The sequence below is a fragment of the Plectropomus leopardus genome, chromosome 16 (genome assembly GCF_026936395.1).
Source record: "Plectropomus leopardus strain MGB_pleo_1.0 chromosome 16, ASM2693639v1, whole genome shotgun sequence".
NCBI classification, from domain to species: Eukaryota; Metazoa; Chordata; class Actinopteri; order Perciformes; family Serranidae; genus Plectropomus; species Plectropomus leopardus.
The window spans coordinates 4,775,934-4,799,930 of record NC_142191.1 but is presented as its reverse complement, the minus strand read 5'-3'; the positions used below and the strand labels follow the sequence as shown (position 1 = coordinate 4,799,930).

The 23,997-nt window shown below is 40.3% G+C and overlaps 2 protein-coding genes across 4 annotated transcripts; one reads left to right on the top strand and one right to left on the bottom strand.

Annotated features, from left to right (window-relative positions):
* The first annotated feature begins 240 nt into the window (after positions 1 to 240).
* On the top strand, positions 241 to 20,800 carry agbl5 (AGBL carboxypeptidase 5). Of its 3 annotated transcripts, none has more exons than XM_088089366.1 (17): positions 241 to 553; positions 2,125 to 2,420; positions 2,525 to 2,696; positions 3,288 to 3,454; positions 3,575 to 3,752; positions 3,885 to 4,063; positions 6,872 to 7,409; positions 8,149 to 8,318; positions 8,618 to 8,753; positions 9,772 to 9,989; positions 10,091 to 10,293; positions 11,915 to 12,091; positions 16,830 to 16,978; positions 17,110 to 17,159; positions 18,071 to 18,264; positions 19,050 to 19,183; positions 19,707 to 20,800. In XM_088089366.1, the coding sequence occupies exons 2-17, from the start codon at positions 2,206 to 2,208 to the stop codon at positions 19,782 to 19,784; spliced, it is 2,958 nt and encodes a 985-aa protein (XP_087945492.1). In that variant the 5' UTR covers positions 241 to 553; positions 2,125 to 2,205; the 3' UTR covers positions 19,785 to 20,800. The 3 variants fall into 3 exon arrangements, with proteins under 3 accessions (XP_087945492.1, XP_042359444.2, XP_087945493.1); XM_042503510.2 differs by having other exon boundaries at positions 10,088 to 10,293; XM_088089367.1 differs by lacking the exon at positions 11,915 to 12,091 and having other exon boundaries at positions 242 to 553; positions 10,088 to 10,293.
* A 906-nt stretch (positions 20,801 to 21,706) lies between these two features.
* ost4 (oligosaccharyltransferase complex subunit 4 (non-catalytic)) lies at positions 21,707 to 23,331 on the bottom strand. The gene is made up of 3 exons (XM_088089368.1): positions 23,324 to 23,331; positions 21,921 to 22,058; positions 21,707 to 21,828 (listed from the first exon to the last, which is right to left on the bottom strand). The coding sequence occupies exon 2, from the start codon at positions 22,055 to 22,057 to the stop codon at positions 21,944 to 21,946; it is 114 nt and encodes a 37-aa protein (XP_087945494.1). The 5' UTR covers position 22,058; positions 23,324 to 23,331; the 3' UTR covers positions 21,707 to 21,828; positions 21,921 to 21,943.
* Positions 23,332 to 23,997: the final 666 nt, after the last annotated feature.

Below are 23,997 nucleotides of genomic sequence, written 5' to 3'. Positions count from 1 at the left end.
CTACTTTTACTTGTAACAGAGTATTTTCTCAGTGTGGTAGCCTATTATTAGTTTTACTCGAGCAAAGGGACTGAGCATGTCTTCTATGTAAATGATGGAGTAAGAGAGTTGAGTTTTGTTTCATTATCGTTTGATTGTATTCATTTATTTTACAGTTGTGATGCGTTTTATCCCTATTTAATTTCTTTTTAATAAGGTTAGTGTATTTTGCACTCCGGGGCCACCGTACACAGCACTAATAGCGTCATAATAATTGTTGTCACTTAGTGTAGCCTAAAATTAGCCTTATGCGTGAATGTAACTGTGGCTCCCACCGTCTTTTACTGCTACTACGTGTGAATTACTTGTACATATAGTTTCATTAATACAACGTTTGCCATGTATCAGATTTTAAATAACGTCAGCACTGACAGCATCTTTTCACTGTGACGATAAGCGAAATTTCCAGACAGCGTTGATTTCTCCGGAGGACCCTGAACGCAGCACGAGATCAGCGGACTGAAGGCTGAGAAGGACGATGAAAACAAAAATGGACATCAAACGAAAATAGCCAGTAAGACTCAAAATCCATCATCTCACACAAAGGCATCTTTGCAGCCGAAATGTATTAGCAAAGAGAAAACCGTGTGTTAGCTAAAAACAACGGTGTCGTTTGAAACAACGGCTGCTAGTTCGCTAGCTAAGTTAGCCTCGGTAGCTTAGAAGAAACGTACGCTAACGTTATTAGCTTCATGTAACATTACCGGTTCGACACCGGCCGCTGAGACTCGCGTATTTGTTAGTATTGGCGAGCATCTTGCTCATTTAAACGGTGTTAAGAGAAAGCGTTTCGTTAATCGACTTGCAGCCGTTACTCCACACCCCCCTTTAACACTGGTCAGCTGCTGTTGCTCTGGTGCTGAAATCAAACAGCAGCCATTGTGTTACCGTACAGGACACAGCTGCACGCATGTTGTCGGTAAAAACAGCACTGCAGCCGTTAATCTGCGACATGAGTACAGTGAGTACAGTCATCCTGCTAACATCGGGCTGTAACTGACTGTAGAGAATATTGTTTATAGTTTGGCTCTGGTTGTATTTTCATTAGTGGCCTCAGGTTGTCGCTGTTATGCATATAAGCACGTTATTACCGTACATCTTCATCTAAATGTTGTCTCTCATCGCATCTTATTCTGCTTTTTTTTGGGACATATTTTTATTGAACTTTTTGCAAAGCAGGGAAGACGAGAAAAGCAAAATACATAACAATAATGCGAACAGTAAACAAAATACTGACAATTAAACCTGACAAGATAAGACAGAAACAAACACAGAAGAAGATGATAAAAAACAGACAAAAATGAATAGATAAAAATAGAATAAAAACAAAGAAATACATATATTTAGAGCGTCTAGAAGGTTCGTGGAAGACAGCATTTTGATATCATGACAAGCTGTGGCCCCACATCCTATCGTTGGCACTTAAAAACTACATTAAGTCTTTTTCTGCTTTAATAATCTTTTTTTTTTTAAAAAAAAAAAAAATAAAAAATAGGAAATTCACAGTATATTATGTCAAAAAATGTTATATTATAACATAACAAAAATGTTGAAAAAGTAATTTTTCATATGGCATGAAAAACCCATAGTATATTATGTCAAAATATGCCGTATAGCATGCCAGAAAAAGGAAAAAATGAATCATTTCAGATGTCATATGTGTTTTAAAAATGTCATAATTTAGCATGAAGGAATTTAGCTGTTTCAGATGTCAAAAATGTCATACTTAATGGAAAATGTCATAACATAGCTTGTTGAAAAAAGTTGAAAAATTATTTGTTTCAAATGTCTAAAAAAGTCATCGTATAACATGTCACAAAAAAACATTGAAAAAGTCATCGTTTCAGATGGATGTCAAAGATGTTCTAGTATAGCATGTAGAAAAATATATTGAAAAAGTTATTGTTTTCAATGGGAAAAATGATAGTATTTAAAAAAGTAATACTATTTGAAAAAGTCTTATTGTATATATAGGTATAGTTGATTTTTTTTTCATTACATCTTGATTATTGGGACTGCAAAATGTGCAAAGTATCTGAAGGCTGTCTTTCTAAGATTAGTGAAATGTAATTTATTTTATTACAGGCTGTTAAAGTCAGACCTCTGACTGAGACTTCACGAAGAACCCGAGGGGAGCAAAGAAGCGAGAGTCCAGAGTCCAGAACCATGGAGGCTCGCTTTGGTAACATTGTGTTCAGCTCCAAGTTCGACTCGGGGAACCTGGCACGAGTGGAGAAGGTGGAGAAGGGCAGCTCCAGCCCTCCTACCGATGTCGCTCCCAGTGGGAGTGCCCTCTCGGGGTCAAACCTCTCACCTGACTATGAGTTCAACGTGTGGACGCAGCCAGACTGCAGCGGCACAGAGCATGAGAATGGAAACAGGTAAAAGGCGTTCAGTTCTTTGTAGGTAAATGTTTTTACAGCTCTTACAATGAGATACTTTTAGCATCTCAAATCATGCTTTTTTGTGTTTGTGTGTGTTTCAGATCATGGTTTTACTTCAGTGTACGAGGTGCCGCACCTGGGAAGATCCTGAAAATCAATGTGATGAACATGAACAACCAGAGGAAGCTCTACAGCCAGGGCATGGCTCCTCTCGTACGCACTTTACCTGGAAAGAACCGGTGGGAAAGGATCCGCGACAGACCCACATGTGAGGTACGTACACGTCAGGCAGAGGGTCGGGCATCAGGAGCCAGAAGACCTTTTTACACAGAGATCACGCTATAGAGACGCTATTAAGTGCCGTCTTTATTTCTGGTTTAGCTTTACAAGGTCTCACTCATCAGTGAGTCCCCGCCTCAGGTATGTACTGTGCTTCGTGGCTGTTCTGCGTCCCGTGTAAACCCAGCGTTAGAAGCTTCCAAATCGTATCGTTTTCCCATTGCGCAGAGATCTATGTTCACTGTTCTTCCTTGAGTAAGTCAAAAACTACAAGCAATTGTTTTCAAAATCTCCCGTGGTGGGTTGCACGCACAACACAACGTCAAAACGTCACACTATTTGTCCCATCCTGCCAGCTGTCCCTTTTATACAGATGTCTTCTGTTACTACCTCCGGATCAAAGGCAAGACCACTCTGTCCCTGTCATGCTATCATACCTTTCATACAAAACGGCAAGGTGAAATAACGGAGTGATGTTCCCGCCCTGAACAGGCAGTGTAAAACTTAATTGTGTTGCACAGCGATTTCAGTCTGACTTCCTGACAGCTAATTCGTCTCTTCCTCGTCTCTCCTGTCGCTCTCCAGATCGTAGATAACCAGTTCATCCTCTCATTCACTCACCGGCTGTTGGAGACGCGAGGGGCGACCACCTTCTTCTCCTTCTGCTTCCCGTTCTCTTACAGTGAATGTCAGGAGATGCTGCAGCAGTTTGACAAGAGCTACCCCAACGCTGCTCAGCTCAGTCCGAGCAGGTAAAACACACACACAGACGCCTCAGACACACATAACACATGTCGTTTGAAACTTTTTGTTCGTGAAATTATTAATTGTTACGACTTCTGACTCACCAATCTGCTTCCTCTCTCTGCCAGCACACCAGGCAGTATTTATTATCACAGGGAGTTGCTGTGCCACTCTCTGGATGGCAATAGAGTGGACCTGCTCACTGTGACCAACTGTAACGGGATGCAGGAGGAGAGAGAACCTCGTCTGCCCAAGCTGTTTCCCGACACCAACACTCCGAGGCCGCACCGCTTCTCCAGCAAAAGGGTATCACTCAATCACACATAAATCAGTATCCTCTTTCGTAACATGACACCTTTAATGGCTTTTAAAGACAAAAGTCCGAGGCTGGATTCACTGAATAATGTCAATATGGTGTGTGTCTGCGTGTGTTTGCAGGTGTTTTTTCTCAGCAGTCGAGTGCACCCCGGGGAGACTCCCTCATCCTTCGTGTTCAACGGTTTCCTTAATTTCATCCTGAGAAGAGACGACCCTCGAGCTCACGCGCTTCGTAACATGTTTGTGTTTAAGCTCATTCCCATGCTCAACCCAGACGGAGTCGTTCGTGGACACTACAGGTAAGAACTGCACACACACACACATGCACCATCCTAAAGCACCAACAGTTTTTGACTCAGTGATCAATATTGTTTACAGTGTTTGCATTGATTGATTCTTGTTGCTTGTAGATGTTTAGCATGTTATTGTATGTGAAAGAGTTTTCTCTTTCCTCAGTCAGGGTCCGTGTCCACCAAAGCGTTTCTTTTCTGAGACCTTTCTGAGGCTTTTTTTTTTTTTTTAAAGTAGTCGCAATGGGAACACCACATATTTTACTACACTGCAAATGTCAGCAGCATGAGGAGGTGCTGAGTGTTTATTCTGCAGCAGGTGCTGCACATTTGTCATTTTTTTCTGGTTGGAGAGAGCTGAAAAATGTTTAATGTATAAAACGCTGCGTCGTGAAATCACATTAAAGGAGGGGTGGGACTAATAGCAAAAAGACCAACAGTCACGTTAACATGTACAAACTCACTGAACAACTACAATGGAGGAGAAATATGTTACTATACTGTATACATACTACCTCTCATGAACTGACATAGACCGGTGGGTCTGTCCTCTCTCCCCATGTGCTTCACCTTCCCCTTCATCTACAGAAAGTACTCGACCTTGTATTGACATCTTTATTGTGCAGACATTACGTATCAAAGCCACCAGATGCAACCAAAGCGCCCCAGCAGAAAAAAATAACCTATAAACTGCTCTCAAGTGCTCCTAGCTGAACATTTCCTGAGGAGCATTTTCAGCTGAAAAAAACCTACAGTTCAGTTACAGTTTCAGCAGTTAGCAGGTGTGGAGTGTTTTTTTCTTGTAACAGAGGAAATTAGGGATTGGGTTTACGTGCACTTTAGTAACCTGGTTGCTGTTATAATCAGATTTCTTCCCTTTATGCAGCTTTATTGTGAAAGCATTACTTCTGAATGGTTTAAGCATGAAGTGATGATGTGGATTTTTTGTGTGTATGAGAGAGAACAGGTTGCACACTGTTTTTCTGTACAGTATTTCAGGATTTTAGTATTAAATCCTCAGCTGTGAAAAATAACTTATTCAGACATCATATAGACAATATTTATTTTTAGTTTTATTCTGAAATTATTTTGAGTATAAGAATGTATAGCTATATATATATATATATATATATATATATATATACATACTATATCCTGCAATTCTGCAGCAATACGTCTGTGTCTGAAGTCTGTGTGTCTCTATGTCATCCACATTTACATGTAAAAAGCTGATAAGAAACCCTTTTATCTGTATACATGACCATAAAATCAGCTTTTTCAAGGAGAAATTGAGCTGAAGAAATCAGGTTTCTCTGGTTTTCTCATTCATGTAAATGTAACATGTAAGAAACCTGGTTACTCCAGAAAGACGACTGTAACCCGGTTACTTAAGTGCATGTAAACACAGGATCAGGTTATAGGAGCCAGGTCAGATGTCACGTGTTGACCCTTTTAGCCAAAACAGGTTAAACCTCTTACTGTGTCTCAGACAGTGATATGTGAGGGATAATATTATATAACATATTATAATGTGTATTTTTACCATCATGTCTTTATCTAAAAAAAAATCGTTGTTGAAAAAAAATGTGAAAATGGTGCTTAAAGGTATACTATTTGCTTGGCGTTTTGCTTAACTATATGTGCTCTCTGTCCTCCATTTCCTTAGCTTCCTTTAAGATGCATGCTGCTTATGGTCTACTTTTTTTTTTTCTAAAGTTCGAAACTCATGTGTGCTGTTATAGGCATGGGGGCTACACTTCCAGAAGCAAATTAATAAGAAAATACAGGCAGAGGACAGAGTCTCTGCAGATAAAAGCACCACCACACCCTTCTAGTGGGTCATTAGTGATGATTGAAAGGGATCACTTTGAGTATATTTACATTGTTTTTTAGGAAAATCCTTTGAAGGAGCAGTGTGTAGGATGTAGTGGCATCTAGTGGTGAGGATGCAGAGAGCAACCAGTGGAAATTTTGTTGTTATGTTCACCAGAAAATTAAAGAATGAAAAAGTGTGCATATTACCCTCAGTCAACACAAAGGAAGGCAATCATCAATTCATACAAAGCAAATGTCAGCATTATATTTAATTTATAAAACCTCAGGAAGCTATTATTATTCATTATTTTTTAATTTCATTAAATTAAAATTTTAACTAAAATTTATTTTTAAAAAAAGAAGGGAACTTGCTGTATATGATGCTAAAGGCATTTAAACAAAGTTGTGTCTTGGAGTTTGTTATTTTAAATTCAAAATTTTGACAGAAATATTTTTATTTTTTAATGTAAATGCATATCTGTTTCAAATATCAGTTATGGACTCACTAAGTACTAATGATCGCTATCGGACCTGAGAAATCAGTATCGGTTGACTGCTAGTCTTTTTCTCTCCAGAACAACCAGACCAGGCAATATAAATCTGAATAAAGCAGTTTAACGTTAAAAAAATGAGTTTTTCTCCTAAGTTGAGAAGCTGCTTACTATGGTGGCTGACGATGTTTGATTGGTATTCGATTTGTCCATTCTGGGCTTCTGTAGAAACATGGGGGGTGCAACATGGCAATCTCCATGTAGATATTAACAACTCATTCCAACGTAACAAAACACAGTAATTCTTATTTTCAGGTGATTAAACACTAAAGAACACATACTTATTATATTATATTCCATTTCTGCTCATATAAACCTCTCAATCCTACACACTGGATCTTTAAAACGTACCGAATGCAGCACAATGTGACCTGGATTTCAAACTGCTGTCACAGTGGATGAATGTTTATTCGGCTGTTTTTAGTAACAGTGACTCGTTTCTGTTTTTCAGGACTGACTCCAGGGGTGTAAACTTGAACAGACAGTACCTGAACCCCAGCCCTGAGCTGCACCCCTCCATCTATGCAGCCAAAACACTTTTACTTTACCACCACACACACAACCGCCTGCACAGCACACAGTCCAGCATTCACTATAACAGCCCCACACACACACAGACCCCGCCCCTCAGCATCAAACCCGACAACCAGCATCCGTCTCCTCCCTTCACCGCCCTCGAAGTCAGCTTGAACCAACGAAACGCGGAGAAGGACGCAAATCCCGCGCTGCCAGAAGTTCCCATGGTGATGGAGGAAAACGCCTGGGTCACCACGGAGACGGAGACGGGGAAGGGAGACCGGAACAGCTCGTCGAGCTCTTCGGAGACTGTAGCTCCTGTTACTGTGGAGGTAACAGAACCGGAGGTGGAGGAACAAGAGTCAATTCCACCACAGGAGGGAGGTGTGGCTTATTATGTGGACTTACATGGCCACGCCTCTAAACGGGGATGCTTTATGTACGGAAATAGCCTTCCTGACGAGAGCCAGCAGGTGAGCGTCCTCTCTTTGGAGTGTTTTTGTAAAATCGGAAACTAATATTCAGATAGATTGTGTTTTCTAGTAATTAGTTTCATTTTATTAAAGGGTAAGTTTGGTAATTTTCAATCTGGACGCTATTTTCCTATGTTTTAGTGTCTAAGTCATTAATGGAGACAATTTGTCGTCCAATATTGAGTGAGAGTGCTGCAGCCAGCAGCAGCGATACAGGCCGCAATGTAACCACTCTGAGCATATACACCCTCAGTTTACATCCTTTGCCACTGACAGGCTCACATTGTTATTAAAAGTTTCTGATAACATCATAGAAAGGATCTCTTCACAGATAGACCTTTTTTATAGAGCAAGATTGTTTAATTTGACCAGAAGCAGCCCCCAAAATCACTATCGCCCAAAACACTAGACTTCATTTAAATACATAGTATTTTTAGTGTGTATAGAGCCAATATATTTCCACATGTAACAGGATGAATTAAGGGTTTATTTCACCCACTCTGAGCCTGTCAGTGCCAAAAACAAGCACATGAAGTGATGGTGTCCTGAGTGGTTAATTTGCAGCCTTTTTTTCAATACTGACCAATAAGTGACGAAAATAAGGTTGAAAAACACAAAACTTACCCTTCGGGTTTTTTGTTTTTAAATGCTGTCTTTGACATGTTTATTCATCCCTGCACAGCAGCTGTAGCAGATAGATACTTTCTGTTACATAAATCTAAGTTTCTTCTCTCTGCAGGTGGAGAATATGTTGTATCCCAGACTGATCGCTGTCAACTCTGCCCACTTTGATTTCCTGGGCTGTAACTTCTCCGAGAAAAACATGTACGCTCGAGACAAGAGGGACGGTCAGTCTAAAGAAGGCAGCGGGCGGGTGGCCATTCACAAGGCAATAGGGCTGCTTCACAGGTCAGATTTCAACCAATTCACAACACTGATGTTCAGTGGAGTCTGCTCCGATAAAACTCAACATTTCAGTTCTTTTATTCAGTTTTGGAGGGTAAAAAGTATGATTTCTCAAATGGAAAATAATTTTAAACACATGGTGCTTTTACTCATATTTAACATTTTAATAATTTACCATGTGCTGTCAGGTCTTTCTTAATCATTATCTTGTATATAAGTGACCAGATTTGACTCTTACATTCAAATTTTAAGCTGTAAAATGTATATTTTTTAACCTGTTTCTGTTGTTGGGTCCCCACCAGCTACACTCTGGAATGTAACTACAACACTGGAAAAACCATGAACACCATCCCGCCTGCTTGTCATGACAACGGACGGGCGACCCCACCTCCCCCTCCATCATTCCCTCCAAAATACACTCCAGAAATATTTGAACAGGTTGGAAAACAAGAGTGGTTTCTGCACAAGCATTCCTCCCCTTTCAGAGAGGAATATGGTTCTGTGTTACACAGTTGCAGGTTTTGGAGTTAATAAACAACTTTTCAACACAGTGCACACCGATCTCTGGCTCCATCCTGAAACGCCCTGTGCCCCTACTACTTAGCTCTCACCCCGTAGTTTTTCGTGTCCACATCGAGGTGTAGGGTGTCCGGCTTCTTGTTGGAATAGTGGGGTAGGATGAAGTGTTAGGGCTACCTGGCTCCCCAAACTGAACACTTAAAACTGAGTGTTATCAGAAATCACTGGCACGATGGCTGTATGAGCACAAAATATACCCACCAATATATTTTCTCCATTAATACATTTTAACGATTAAAACATGTTAAGATTTTTGAGATTTTAAAATTACAATAACCATTCTTTTATGATGATTGCATGACAGTCCCACATTTTGACGTTTCCATGTTACATTCCCCCACTATGATGGCATAGGATGCCCGAAACTTAACTAAAATCCAGCAGCAAAGTAGTGCAATAATAATAATAATAATGATAATTATAATAATAATAGCTTGGATTTATATAGCGCCTTTCACAAGACCCAAGGACGCTATTTTATGACTGTCTATTTCTGTTAATTGATAGCATGAAACTGAAGTTGCGAACAAATCGTGAGTGTTGTTGCTTTCGTTTCGTCTCCATAGTTACGTCTGTTTACGTAAACACCATTGATGACAACAATACTGGTTCTATATCAGGGTCTTTATTAGGGATTTTCCCATTTCATAACCACTAATCTTTGTTACTCTCTTCTGAGGGACACTTGGTAATGAGGGGAAGGGGCAGAGATAACAAATCTGATTGGGCAGTTGACTCTGTGTCATCAGTGGATATTTCCACGCTACGTGCACGTTAATGTTCTTGATATTATTTCACTGCAAAACTTATCTATGAACCAAATTGAACTGGAAAGATGAGGCACTTGTGAAGTAAACTCTTGGATGTTGTGCATCAGGTGGGGCGCGCCGTGGCGATCTCGGCCCTGGACATGGCGGAGTGTAACCCCTGGCCACGCCTGGTGCTGTCTGAGCACAGCTGCCTGATGAACCTTCGAGCCTGGATCCTCAAGCACGTCCGCAACACCAAAGGCCTCAACGCACACGTCAACGCTCACCCTCCACCTAGAATACACCACAATGGCAGCAAGGCGTCACCGCCAAAGAACTTCAACAAGTGAGTATAACTCACCTTTTTATTAAACCCAAACACTTCAGTTCCCGTTGTTTCTTTGTCACGTGTAACATTTCGGTTTCTGTGTTTGCATCGATCAGCAGCTGTCTGTCTGGCTCGTCGTCGGAGAACACCCTCAGCCGAATTCGCTGCAACAGCCACAGTAGCAGCAGCCAGACGCCCTCCCCGAAGATGCACAACTCCCCGAGCTTTACTTTCGGCTGCCCCCCACCCCGAACTCACACGCAGCACAACGGCACGCACAGCAACGGACGTGGAGGCAACAAGACACTCGGGCCAGTCAGGGGTAAGATGATCTCTCCACCATCTGCTTGTGTTGCTGGCTGACATTTTCTGTCGCCTCTCCCTGGGTGAACCCAGGTCAACGCTTTTCTCTGTTTCTCTCACATATTCTGTCGTCTAGATTCTCTCTATCTTGCTTTCATCCTCGTTTTTTCTGCTGTTGGAGTTCAGAGAGGCTAACATGTGGTTGATGTGTCAGTGTCTGTGTGATGAAGAGCTTCAGGTTTATTGTGATGGTGACGTACATTTGGTTTCAGGTTCGGGGTTTGCTGGATTTTAGAGTCACTAACACATGGATTAATGTCCTGGATGTCTGTGGCCTGGAACATCAGCATGGCCCCTGCATGACCTTAGCATGACCTTAGCATGACCCCACCTGCTGCTGCTGTCTGTGCATACATTTTCTCACCTTTGAAGTTTAGTCCCACCACAGTGAAATCACATGAGCCCCGTTCAAATGCACTAAAACCACGTTCATTTTGGTGAAAGACTTGTTGAAACATCCTGGCACAACTTGGCCCTGACACACCAGTCCGAAAGTAAGCGTCCGTCACCTTCGTTTTTTTTTTTGCGATGCGTACAACACTAATTGGAAGTAGACGTCACTTGTTGACTGTTTTCAGCCAATTCAGTGTGTTGAATCTGCATCAGAAATGGCAGAGTTCGTAAGAGAATGAAATCACTGAGTGGCATTTCAGCTCAGCACCTGAGAGGAGAAACAGCAGTGAGGAAACAAGTTATTTTAGGTAATTTTTTTTTTTTTCGCCATGCACTCTTACTCCTTTAATAAGTGTGTGGCATGTAGTTAGTGTGCAAACGTAACCTGTCAAATTTTCTGTCAATATTTAGAATTTAGAATATAACAAAGTCCAACAAAAACCGTAGTTTAAATGCCTTTAGCAAATGTTTAATCAAAACTGAAATGTTCAACATTATATACAGCAAGTACCCTGCAACTTTTTTTTCAATAGTCTAGAGTAGTTTATAGTACAGTATACTATAGACAATTTAAATTAAAAAATGAAGCAATCAAAATGGCTCCCTGAGGTTTTACAAAGTCAGAGTTCCTCCCATGCTGACACTTTTTTGCACTTTTTAATTAATCAATTTTATCCGCGCTTATTAAAATAAAATATTGATACAGATAATTGGCAAAATGCGAAATATCGGTCCCGGTAATCAGCCAGGCCGATAATCTGTCGACCCCTACCATTTACCCCCAGTGTACAAAAGTGAAGCCAAAATATTCCAGATATGGCCGCTGCCACCTTATCCTGGTGACGTACAGTAATTCGGAGCCAGTCTGCACAGTAGCAATCTCCGCTTTGTCATGTTTCTGCCGTCCAACCAAATGCGAGCAGACAGCCCCCTGCAGCGCATGGACATGTCCAAGAGCTCACTCTAGTGCGCAGACATGTCCCACAGCCGGCTGCAGCGCGCGGACGTGTCCCACAGCCCATCATTCAGATTCTGATTTACATTTTGTCAATTGACTCACGAAGAGCATTTGAACATCCTCTATTTTGTGTCCGTGCGCGGCTCATGTGAGGACACTTTTGCGTGTGCACCCACTCCCCGCATGTCTCTGAGTTGGTGCGTGTGTGTATGTGTCTCCCTCTCTGTAGACCCTAAGCCTCAGGAGAAGAGACGCCCCCCCCACCACCGCTCCATCCTACGGTCTCCCAGCAACAGCCACGCACCCTCCCGCCCCCCACTCTCACCCCCTTCCTCCTCCTCCTCCTCGTCTTCCTCTGTGTGCGCGGCGGGCTCCTGTCCCCTCCCGGCCTCCGTCAGTATGACAGGTCTGTACTCCCTGCAGTCCCCCAGCCTCTCCACCTTGCTCCCCTCCCTGCAGGCTCTGCCCCGCCCCGTGCTGCTCTCCAAACTGAGCCCCCTGCTCCTTCAGGGTCTCCCGCCGCCTGCCAACACTCCAGCGGGGCCCACCCAGGACTCAATCTGACCCAACCTGTGAGAGCCGTGTGTGTGTGTGTGTGTGTGTGTGTGTGTGTGTGTGTGTGTGTGTGTGTGTGTGTGTGTGTGTGTGTGTGTGTGTGTGTGTGGACTACGTGAGTGTGTGCTCTTTAAATGGCTTGGAGTACCAGATAAGCGGTGTTTTAAGATTTCCTCACAGAAACTTTCACCTACCTCGTACTCCACGTACTCTGTGTGTGTGTGTGTGTGTGTGTCTGTTTGTGTGTGTGTGTGTGTGTGTGTGTGTGTGTGTGTGTGTGTGTTTGAAACATCACTGGTGCTAGCTAAATTTTTGTCAGATATTATTTTTCCTTGCATACTTATCTGTGTAACAACGTGTATCTACAGTATTAGCACCTTAGGAAGCACTTGAGAGTGCAAAACGTTCCTTCAAAAATCAATTGTGACTGAAATGTGTCAAAAAATGTTTTTCGTTATATTACCAACCATCAGTCAACCATCGCCTATTACACTGTTGGTATTACCTGGCTTAGTTCTTGTGGCTGTCCTGCAGAGCGGTTAGTGTGTGTGTGTGTGTGTGTTTAGTAAAGAGAGAAAGCTGCTTGGCTACGTAATGTATATTCTCCCTCCAGGACTCGCAGGATATACTTTTATATTTATGGAAGCTCAAAACATCAGAGTCACACATTTCTTGTGTTACTCTGGAATATAATTGCAGTTAATAACGGAAATATACTAATGCATAGCATTACATTGAAGACGTTTGTAAAGAAATAATAAGCTATGAAGAATACCATGGTACTGTGCTGACATTTAAGAAATAGCCAGGCCTGTTGATGAAATGATTTTTTCTTTTCTTGCAGTTACTGTTTTAATCGGACCTATTCGTGATCAGCAGCAGTGAGAATTATAGACTTTCACTTTTGCCATGCTGCACTTACATTTTTGAATTATTTATTGATTTTTATTTAATTTTTCAAATGTATCTAATGTTATTATTTTCTTTTTTTTTTAAGAAATAGTGTTTGCAGAATAGGACTGAACACAGTGTCTTCTGTTTCTGTCAAATCCTTTAAAGCACCTTTATCTTTTTTTTTCAATGTTTTTCCCTCTTTAATGTTTATATGTGAAACAGTGTAAGCAGGGCTGATCAGACTGTCCACTCAGAGTCATATTCGGACTTATTTCAGCCTCTAGTGACACAAAATAGCATTTGAAAGGATTGTGGTTTTTCTTTTTAAATATAAGTCAGTGATACATTCTTAGTTGTGAACCTGTATCATTCCAGCGTCAGTCGGGTGTCGGTCTTGACATTATGATATTCACAGTGTAGCATACTGCCAGAAACCTCATGTGGAGGGTTTTTTTTAGGATACACAAAATTTAATTATTGAGCTATTCAAAAGCAATATCATATCTTTGTTTAGTCTGTGTTCAAGCAGTTTGAGTCAAAGTTGCGTTTAGAATTTTCTAATACGATTCCATTATTGATTTTGGTGTAAATAAGGTTTTTTAATTTATTACGTTTCATCAAAATGGTGAAGAAAACAACAGTTATCATTTATTCGGGCACATTTGTGTGTTTTAGTGTAAAGTGAACCTGGCAGGTGTTTAGTCAACGGTTAAAGTTAATATTATTTGTGGTTAGCAGAGGTGAGAATGATTTTGTTGTCCTGGTCTGTACACACGCTTCATAGAACAATTGTGGGATTCTTGTATTTTATGTGTTACTTAGTTTTTTTTTATGTACTGTCATCCGAGTACTTGATGATGGTCTGTGTTTTAGGACCGTCCATTTTAGATGCACTGAAGACGCAGAGGCAGCGTGTGAGACATGGAGACATTTTATGAGCAGATGAACCAGATCGTGAATGGATTGCATTGAAGTAGCTTTGACTCGCTGCAGCTATCGTCTGTTCCAGTGCTGTGTGGTGTAGTAGTTCTGGTGTGCCTTGCTTTGGTGTCTGTGGTAGGCAGTAGGTTTTGGAGGCTCTGCTCCTTCGTTTCAATGCTCCTGGATTATATCGTGGTCTGGTAAGTCACCGATACTGCCTCCTCATCTGCTTTTTCCTCGAAATGGAGAAAATTGCTCCTGGAAGTTGCAATTAAGAGGGAGAAAGAGTAGTAATTTATTTATAAGTTAGTGGCTTTTTTAGTATCTAGGCCTAAAACACTGTACGGTTTTACAATTTACAGTATATATAACTGCAAATAATGTTGGACGTTAGCATATGTAGGACTTTTGTTGACCTTTGGAAAAATATCAAACTAAAACTGATGCCAGAGATTCTCTTCAGCACTGTCTTCTCTTACGTGTCGATGACACCACGTCTGCGATGCTGTCTCGCCATGTTCTCCAGGCGACTCTTTATCCCACCGGGAGCGTTTCAGAAGCGAAGCGTCCTGCTGGCCGATACTGTAGACTTGCTGAGATTGTGCTTCTTTTTCATTCATTTTTGTGATTCTACCGTGGCTGACTAAGCTACGTATATAAATGCTTTCCTTTTCTTTCTCTTTAAATTATGTTTATTGATGTTTTTACCCACTTTGTATTGCTGTAGCCTACAGTCCAGCCATGACGGAAGTAGGTCAAAGAATTTTGGTCATGTTACAGTCAAAAAAACATTATCATCTTGATAATTATACAGATCAATATTTAAAAAATCCAGTTAAGCGTGAAATAGATTGAAGATTTGTGGCTGTTTTAGTGAAAAGCATATTCATCTTAATAATTATACAGATGAATAATTAATAATTCAATTATGAATGAAATATATAGGAGATTTTAACTGTGTTTTTATTAAAAATGCAGTGCTGTTAATATCTACTTTCTATTTCATGTACAGTGGCTGTTATCAGGAGCATTTATTCTCCTGCTGGACAGAAAGCGAGCTGCTGAAGGGAGAAGGAGCAGAAACTGTTGATGTAACGTTAGTTAAGAGAAACATGATCCCGAGTCCGTTCAAGGCGATTTCTTTTGAAAATTGACCGGATGCACCGCCGCTTGACTTCCTGCCTGATACGATCTGCTCTGTGCAGCTTGACGCGGCCGCTGTCTGCCTTCATCAAAAATAGACTGGGTGTGTATTTTCCACGCAGCAGAGTGGCGAGTCGCTGCTTAGACGCTGCGAGGCGTGCCCAGTGGAATCACAAGCATTATGTAAAACGTCCGTGATCGGCTCCGGAGGCCGTGTTGTGGCCATAATGCGACGCTGACGGACTCGGTGGAATTTAGGGGTTACATAGATAGAATATGTGCCTGCTCAAAGGGGGCTTTCACATCAGGGACCTGGGCCCGGATCTGAGTACACCCCAAGGTCCACTTCATTGATTAATGTGAACAGTGTATCATACACACTTATCTGTGCCTGAGTCCACTTGAAAAGGTGGTCTCCAGTACAGATCATGTGTCCTCCAGTATGATACACATTAAGGGTGAATACTGACTGTACCAAAACCTTGACTAAAACACAAAACAAAGTTTTTTTAAGGTTATGCAACCGTCTCAATTTAATACTCAATGAAAATGCAGCCACCCGCGGACAAACCGATTCAGCTTAGCAGCCGCCTTCAAGCTGTAATCGGAGAGCTTCACGTCGAATAGCAGTGGCTCCTCCACCAGGTGGGGGACTGGCGAGGAGCAGCGAGGTAAATGTCTGCTCCTGGCAGGTCCCTGGGACAGGAGTGTCTGTCAAAATGTCACGTAGAGATGGCGTAAGTGTACTCAGATACAAAACAACATTACCAGTGTGAAAGCTGAACCACGGTGGCTGAGAGGGCGGGCAGTCGTACTCGAGGACTTTACAAATCCTTCAAATATATTAAGAAAACGCCCTTAGAGAGCAAATAAATTACAAGGAGTGTAATTCAAATCTCTGCAAATTTGATGGTCATAATTCACTCTGGGGACATAAAAAAGTCTCACTAAATGCTCCTTTATTATCACTAAGATGCTTTTTATGTATTATCAACACAACAGGAGGACTGTCCCTTTACATCAGCGCCCTGGAAACTGTAGAAAACTGTAGTTTCATTCTGCTTTCTCACTGTGAACTCCCTGTTTCCCAGTTGCTTTAGTCCTAAAGCTCATATCCAGAACGACAAAAAAAGAAAAAGCTTTTGGTGGGAACTCACTGTATGCATAGTCACATTCTCACTAGGTCTCTCCGCTTTAAACTCCTTAATGAGAATTGTGCCGTTTCCTTCACTGTGGTGCTAACCTTCTATACCAGACGACGGGATGGTCGTTCAGTGTTTGTCCGTGTATCAGAGTATCACCTTCTTGAATGTGCTGCTGTCTTTTACCGCCTCTCTGTTTAACCTCTGGAATAAAAACTATCCCTTCGTGAAGCAACTTCTGTGTGTGGGTCCTCTACTGTCTGTTGACTCTTTGTGTGTGTGTTATCTTTATTTTTCTACTTCAGTACTCTCCTATAAGATAATCAGTCAAACACTGGTGTTCTGTGTGTGAGACAGAAAAGGATCTGTTGTTAGGTACATGAAGAACACGTTTGTGTTATTTGTTTTTATGTATAAATCAGTTTCCGTTGTTAGTTTTCTCCTGTCTTCTCTGCTTCTTGTATTTATGTCCCTCCATCTGGTCAACAGGCCTCAGCTGCCCAGACTTTCAGGCTGGACCCAGTGGACCCAGTTCAGCCGGGTGGTCCAGAACGTCTTTCCCCACGCGTGCTGGGCGTGTGGGGAGAGGGTGTCGAACTCTCACAATCACTCATCACCCCCCAGAGGCCCGCACAGAGGTTAGCTGGCTCACTCACAGACACCAAATTCTCCTCATTTCTCGTATCATCATTGCTTTTTCTAAAATATGTCCTATAAACAACATCCGCTTTGTTATAACGTCTCACTGTAATGTCTTCATTTGTCACAGACTAAAGACTTGGGGCCTGAACACATCCTGTCCTCCATCAAATTTAGCAAGTGAGTCTTTTGGAGTTTTTAAATCACACCGGGGGCATTTTAAATCAAAGAAGAACTCAAAGGGACTGAAATCCAAATGGAAAAAAGGCACAAAAGAGAAATAAATATGATTAATCGTAAATCGCTTTAATATTACACACACTCGTATCGCTCTCTGTGCACAAAATGCGATTTTTAAAATCAAATGTTGAAAAATATTATACATTAATGTTATTTTCTACTTTCATTTAGTTATTTTTTAACCAACATCAGTCCTAATAATAAATATAAAATAACAAGTAATTTTCTGAATTTTAACCCTTCAAATGCCAGGTTTTTATCATGATTTTAAATGAAAAAAATATATATACATGTCCATAGAAGTTTTTTTTTTGATGATGATCAAAGCCTGGGTCAGTGTTTGCAGCAACATCGATTGTGACAGTGCACTTAGTTAAATAGCATGTATTTACTCCATATGCCAAATAAAATAATGTCATCAGGTAGAAAATTGTAAAAATGACAAATTTCAAGGCAAAAGCCCCAGATGACACCCAAAAATAACACAATGCATGTTTTTATGCTTTGATGGCTGTGGGATCAAAAAGTTTGAATGGCTTTCAATGGCAAACCTTTTGCACTTAGTATTAATGTAACAAAGTTGTTCACAAAGTGTATTATAGAGTTATTTTAGGAGCTGAGCTGGAAATCCCAAGATTAAACAAAAGCACACTATCTTGTCAAAATTTCTGTCATATGCATGAACACAGCTGAAATGGAATCAAAAATGAATGAAAAGTGCGTAAAATGCGCCAAACAGTCCTGATTGTGTAAAAAGATTTAACAGCTGCGTTGTCACCTTAAACATTGTGTATAATCTCTGATTTACTGATGATCTGTGAGGACTGTTAACCTCTCTGTTGTCCGCTCAGGTGTGAGCTGCAGCCTCACATGAGCCGCATCCCCATCAGGAGGGCGGGGTCGACTGAAGCCCCTCCTACACACGACAGTAAGACGTCACCTACCAGCATTAACCCCGTGTCTTCTGGAGATAAAGAGGAATCAGCCACCATGAAGGTCTGGAAGCTGCTTAGACCTGGACTGCATCGCCACCTGTCACTGTCAGGCATGTATACCAGCACGTACACACGTACGTGTGGCTGAAATGCTGTCGGTCTGACAGCATTTTAAAAGTCTCGAGAAGCCACAGTTTCAATGATTTGATCTCCGTTCAGATCAGTGGAGGATAAATGAGAAGTTAGCTGCCTGTTTACTGTACGTCTCTGGTGCGCCTGCACTGTGGGCCCCATAAAGCAGAAAATCCAGATTTCATGTCATCAAGCTTTTTGGCTCCATGCAATGCTGAGCCATTTTTGTAGGAATGAGCATGGCTCCACCTCCAACACTGTATCAGTTCTCTCCATACATCCACGCTTCCTGCCCGCTTATGTTCTGGCTGGTTTGTGTAAAATGCAGCTCTTTCGGTGCACTGGTTGCCATAGACGCACAACACCGAAACTCCAGTGAACTTAAAACTGAGAGCTTTCCCTCACTACAGTAAGCTTTATCAGCGTTCTTTAAACTCATCTGTCGATGGCTTGGCAGTCGTTTATATGAAATTTCAAAATTTGGCAGGCACTTTTTTTTAACATACTTTATGAATCCCGGAGGCTACAAATCCACGTTCCATACTTTGTCCAGATGGGGACTTGAACCAGGATCCATGAGGTCCTAAGCCAAGTCCCTGTGGACTGAGCTACCGCTGTCATTCACATCCCCCTCAGAATGACTCGTTATCACTTTGGTGCACTTTTTGTTATCTTCAGGACCAAATTTGTCCAAATACCAAAACAAGATTTATGTCATTCTGCACAAATCCACAGTTAACATCTCTTTTATTTCACGCTGCAGGTGTACCAGGGAAAGAGGGTGCCATGCAGCTGGCCTCTAAAGCGTTAATGAAGAAGAGCCCAGACAGGAGTCTCCACTTCAAAGGAAATACCATCATGGAGGCTGCACAGGAGAAGGATGAAACCACTGAACAGGTGAAAACTGCCTGTCAAATAACATTTAAGGGATAGTTCAGATTTTTTGAAGTGGAGTTATAATAATAATAACAGGAGTTATATTGCACTTGTTTAGGTACTCAAAGATGCTTTACCTGAAATGCAAAAAGAAAACAAATACAAACGCAAAAAAGAGACAAAACTCTGAAGACGCTTCCATGAACAGAACAGACAAAAACACAAAAACAGAATAAAGATAAAAGGGTAGAAGTTACGGCGGTTCAGTTTTGGGGAGGCGGTGGGAGACGGGCTTTTTTGAAAAGATGGGTTTTGGGTTTATTTTGAAATGTGTGGAGTGAGTGTGAGTTGCGGATGTTCAGAGGGAGAGAAACGAGCGCTGAACATAAATGACTGAAATTCCTCAAACGTGACCGGTGTGTGTGTGTGTGTGTGTGTGTGTGTGTGTGTGTGTGTGTGTGTGTGTGTGTGTGTGTGTGTGTGTGTGTGTGTGTGTGTGTGTGTGTGTGTGTGTGTGTGTGTGTGTGTGTGTGTGTCTTCGCAGGTGGACGAGGCTCCGGTGATGCCGCTGCCTGAGACAGTGAACATGTGTGAGACAGTGACGCTGTGTGGAGAAGCTTAGCAACTGCACAGACGAGGAGACTCGCGTCTGTTTTCTCTAAATGTGAGCCCAACTTACTGAATCGTGTTTAAAACCTTTAGACTCGGGAAACGGGACGGGGCATCGTCATCACGGGAGGTTTGTTTGGGGCATCTTAACGTGCAATACAACAATTTTAACATTAAACAGAGCGCGCGTGGTGTTTTCATCCATGCACGCTCAGCATAGTCAGACCGTGGAGCTGCCCAGTACGACCAGTGAGCAGCTTTACTGGAGCAGCTGGAGGTTTAGTGCCTTGCTCGGTGAAACCGCAGCTGTAGCTGAGGTCGGGGAGAGGTACAAACTTTCCCTAAACGTTTTCCGACTTATCAAGAATCCGCAGACTTGAAATATTTAACTTTTCATCTACCGTCGTCGTACTTCACATATCCGTTTCTTTAGTCGTTGCCTTCTGCTGTCCCCTCCCACAATGCACTCTGACCAACACTGTAATGCACTGGTGAGTATTGTTCCGGTCAGCCTCTGGCGCTGAAAGGGTTGATTTTTATTCCGACTGACAAGCACAGCAGCACCTTTATAATCTTTCCATTGTGACTTTAGAGACAAACGTGTGAGTGACGTGTGTATTTAATGCAGTTATTCCAACAGTTGTTTGTGTTTTGCGTGTAAAAGGTATTCACCCCCCGTGGACATTTTGTCACGGTTTGTTTTTTTTAAAAAGATGTAAGCATGATTTCTGACAAAAGCAAAGAAACTGAAGTGTAAAATACTAATGAGCTAAGTTACACCAGTTAGATTAAGGGACTGTTCATTATTTATCAGAGGGGGGTGGCTGGGGTGTGACTTTTTTTTTTTTTTTTTTACTGTTCCCAAATTTAGATAATTTTCCTTGAGCCTCCCTGAGTGATTTGGTGAAAATGCATGACCATATTTTAGTTGATAAATTTAATTGTTTTTTTTTTTTTACCCTTTTTTTGTTTATAAAGTTAAAAGTTGAAGACGAAATCCTGGAATTGAAAAAAAGACCAAAAACAAGACTCATGGGAGAGCACAGGCAGCCTCCTTCGCAACTACTGTCCCCGGTGTCGTTGACATCCAGAATTTCTGTATTCTGTGTATTTCTTTAATGTAAAATCCCCTTTCTCGTAAAATTACGAGTTCGTTCTCCTAAAATTGAGACTTTATTTTTTACATAAAAATTCTGACTTAATTCTTGTAATATTACAAGTTTATTCTCATGAAACTGTTTTTTCTTGTAAAAGTACAACTTCATTCTCATAAACTGTAACTTTTTTTCATAATATTACGACTTTATTCTCGTAATATCATGACTTTATTCTGGTAATTTACCTTTTTTTTTTAACATGGCCCTAATCCTCCGCCGTAGAGAAGGGCCCTCATGAGATGAAGTCCGGCGGCGTCTGCATCTGCTGCAGCCCAGAACTGTGACTTTAGACATTTATTTTCCACATGCACTTAAAGCTAATTATAAAAGGTAATGTATGCAAAGTCATAGAACGTGTTCAAGTCCAAAGGGTGGGTTAATACTTTTACACACACTCTGTACATTAAGTGTTTTGAATATACTTTCCCCGTCACATTCCTTTGGAGCTTCTGGCTCCACAGCACACCAGTATAAGAGCCTGTACTTTATAACTATATATATTCATATCATATAAATATTTTGTGTAAGCAAACAGTTACAGGAGTTGTCTTTTTAAATGTAATAAGCATATCTTAAACCCAGTGACATATGGACTGATTTTTACCAAATTACTTATACTGTGACTCATATTATACTGTGTTGGAACTTGAATCAAACTTGAAGTAAAAATAAATGAACTTAAAAAAAATACCATGTTTTTACTTACATTTTGCAGTATAATTACTGAGAATATATCTAGTGTGCATGCAAAATAACACAAGGAATCAAACAATGCAAATGCCATTCACACATTTTTATTACAAAAAACACGACTGTGCAATGTTACAAAGAAATTCATTTTTTGGGGACTGGACGTGGGGAATGTTTTTTCCTTGGTGGCAGCATTGAGTCCCATCTCACCTGTGGGGAGAAAAAGATTTTAAGCAGGTTTATAGGTGTTTAACTTTGAAAGAATAGGTGTATATATATCGTAGCAAACACATTTCAGTCACCTCTCCAATCATATTGGGGGACTCTACTCCTGCTTCTTGGGGTTATTAACAGCAACGTAGTGATACAACACAACCAGCAGGAACAAGGACACGCCAAGCATGTTGGCAAATATGGCCAGCTGCACGTCCGTCACCATTCTGCAAAGATAAAGACAAATATTAGTGCATGTGTAGGAAAGCTGCTTAGTCTTGCAAAAAATAAAAAATAAATAAAATGATGTTAGAAGGTTTCAGTCAAAAGCATCTCAGGATCATATCAGTGTTTTGCACCCTTTAGTCAATTTACTATGAGGTCATATTTAATTTGCATTATCTCTGTCCATTTCCCAAAGTAACACACACGTTTTTTTATATCTAAATGCATTTTTAAGATCTTCCAGGTACTTTTTTTTTTACATCCATTTAAGTGAAATCAAGTTTTACACCTTAAATATTCACAATAACAGTAAGAACGATGTTCCTGGTTACACAATTAATGTATTAGTTTTTATTGTGTTAAAGAAATGCAACAAAAAGCTTCCTGGACACAGGAAAACATGCATTCAAAATTACGTGAAAACTACAACAACAAAAAAAATCTTTATAAGATACTTAGGGGTGAGATTATATATGATTTAATGTAAAGTTAGGGTAAAGCATGCAACAACTGGTTTAGACCTATACACTCCAAAACAGTTTGTATTAACTATTTATAAATTAATGACCTCAGTTCTGACACTACAAATATATTCATAAACAACCCTACTGATTTATCATTAATACTGGCAACCTGTCTGTGTCATAATATATATTGTATACATAGTTTGCACCTTACTGTTTGCATTTTTTGTTATATTTCCGCACGTTATTGTGACCTAAATAGTGTATTTTGAACCTTTCTGTGAGTTAGTTCTTATATTTAAAGCTGTTATCTAGTTTAAATTTAGCTTTAAATTTGCTATATGTGGCATTTTATATTTGCAATGCAGCGCTTTTCTGCTTTGCTATGTTATACCTTATTGCATGTTTTGTATCTGTAATCTAACTTTTTAATTCAGCTGTTGCACAGCAGTATCCGTCTGGATATATGAAGCTTCATCTATAATAGCTAATGCTGTAGGCTAATAGCTGCGCAGACGCTTGGTAGTCACTGGATTATATTTATCAATAATCCGATAATTATCGTCATATTTGGAATAATCGTCACATTATCAGGGGTGACATGGTTGTAAATTAATTTGTCAAATAGAGCTAAGATTCAATTTAGACCATCAGTCTGCGTAACGTTGACCACAGCTAACGTTAGCTAGCTAATAGGAGCATCACCGGCTGGATTAACACCGGTAACGCTACAAATAAAGCTTAAAAAAAACAAAAAAATACTTTAACATACTGAGATGTAAATAAACTACTGTTATACTTACATTGCACCTTAAATTTGGCTTTTAGTCTGAGTTTGAGCGATAGTTCAGCTGCTCTGCATCAAACCAGCAGGTCTCTCTGCTTCCGGTTGTACAGGAAAGACACGTCACTGCTAAGAGCGTCGAAATACGTCACTGACGTCACTGCCACCAATAAAAAAATATAAAAAATAATTTAAAAATATAAAATAAAATTTGTTAATTTATTCTTAACATCTGCTTTATTTTTATATTAAAAAAACAATAAACAGATTATATTATTAATATATTAATAATATTAATATATTTACTATACTTATTATTACTAACTACATGTATATGTATATATATATATATAGTTGTTTTTTAATGTATACTTTGTTGATACCCCTATGTATATATGCAAATAGTGTAAATAATTTGCCCTGCTTTTTGTTTTGTTTTGTTTTGTTTTTCTTTCGTTTGTATTTCTTATTTGTTTTACATTACTGAATTAGTTAATATGCTTAAGCCATGTATGAAATAAATGGGGAAAACAAAAAATCTGACGTCAGTGATCAGTGAATTAGTGAAAATAAACGAAATTAAAAATTAAAATAAATTGAAAAATAAACTAGAAATTAGTTTAAAAAATAAATTAAAAATTATCGAAAATAAAACATAAATACGAAATTCATACAACTATTATTTGTATTTAT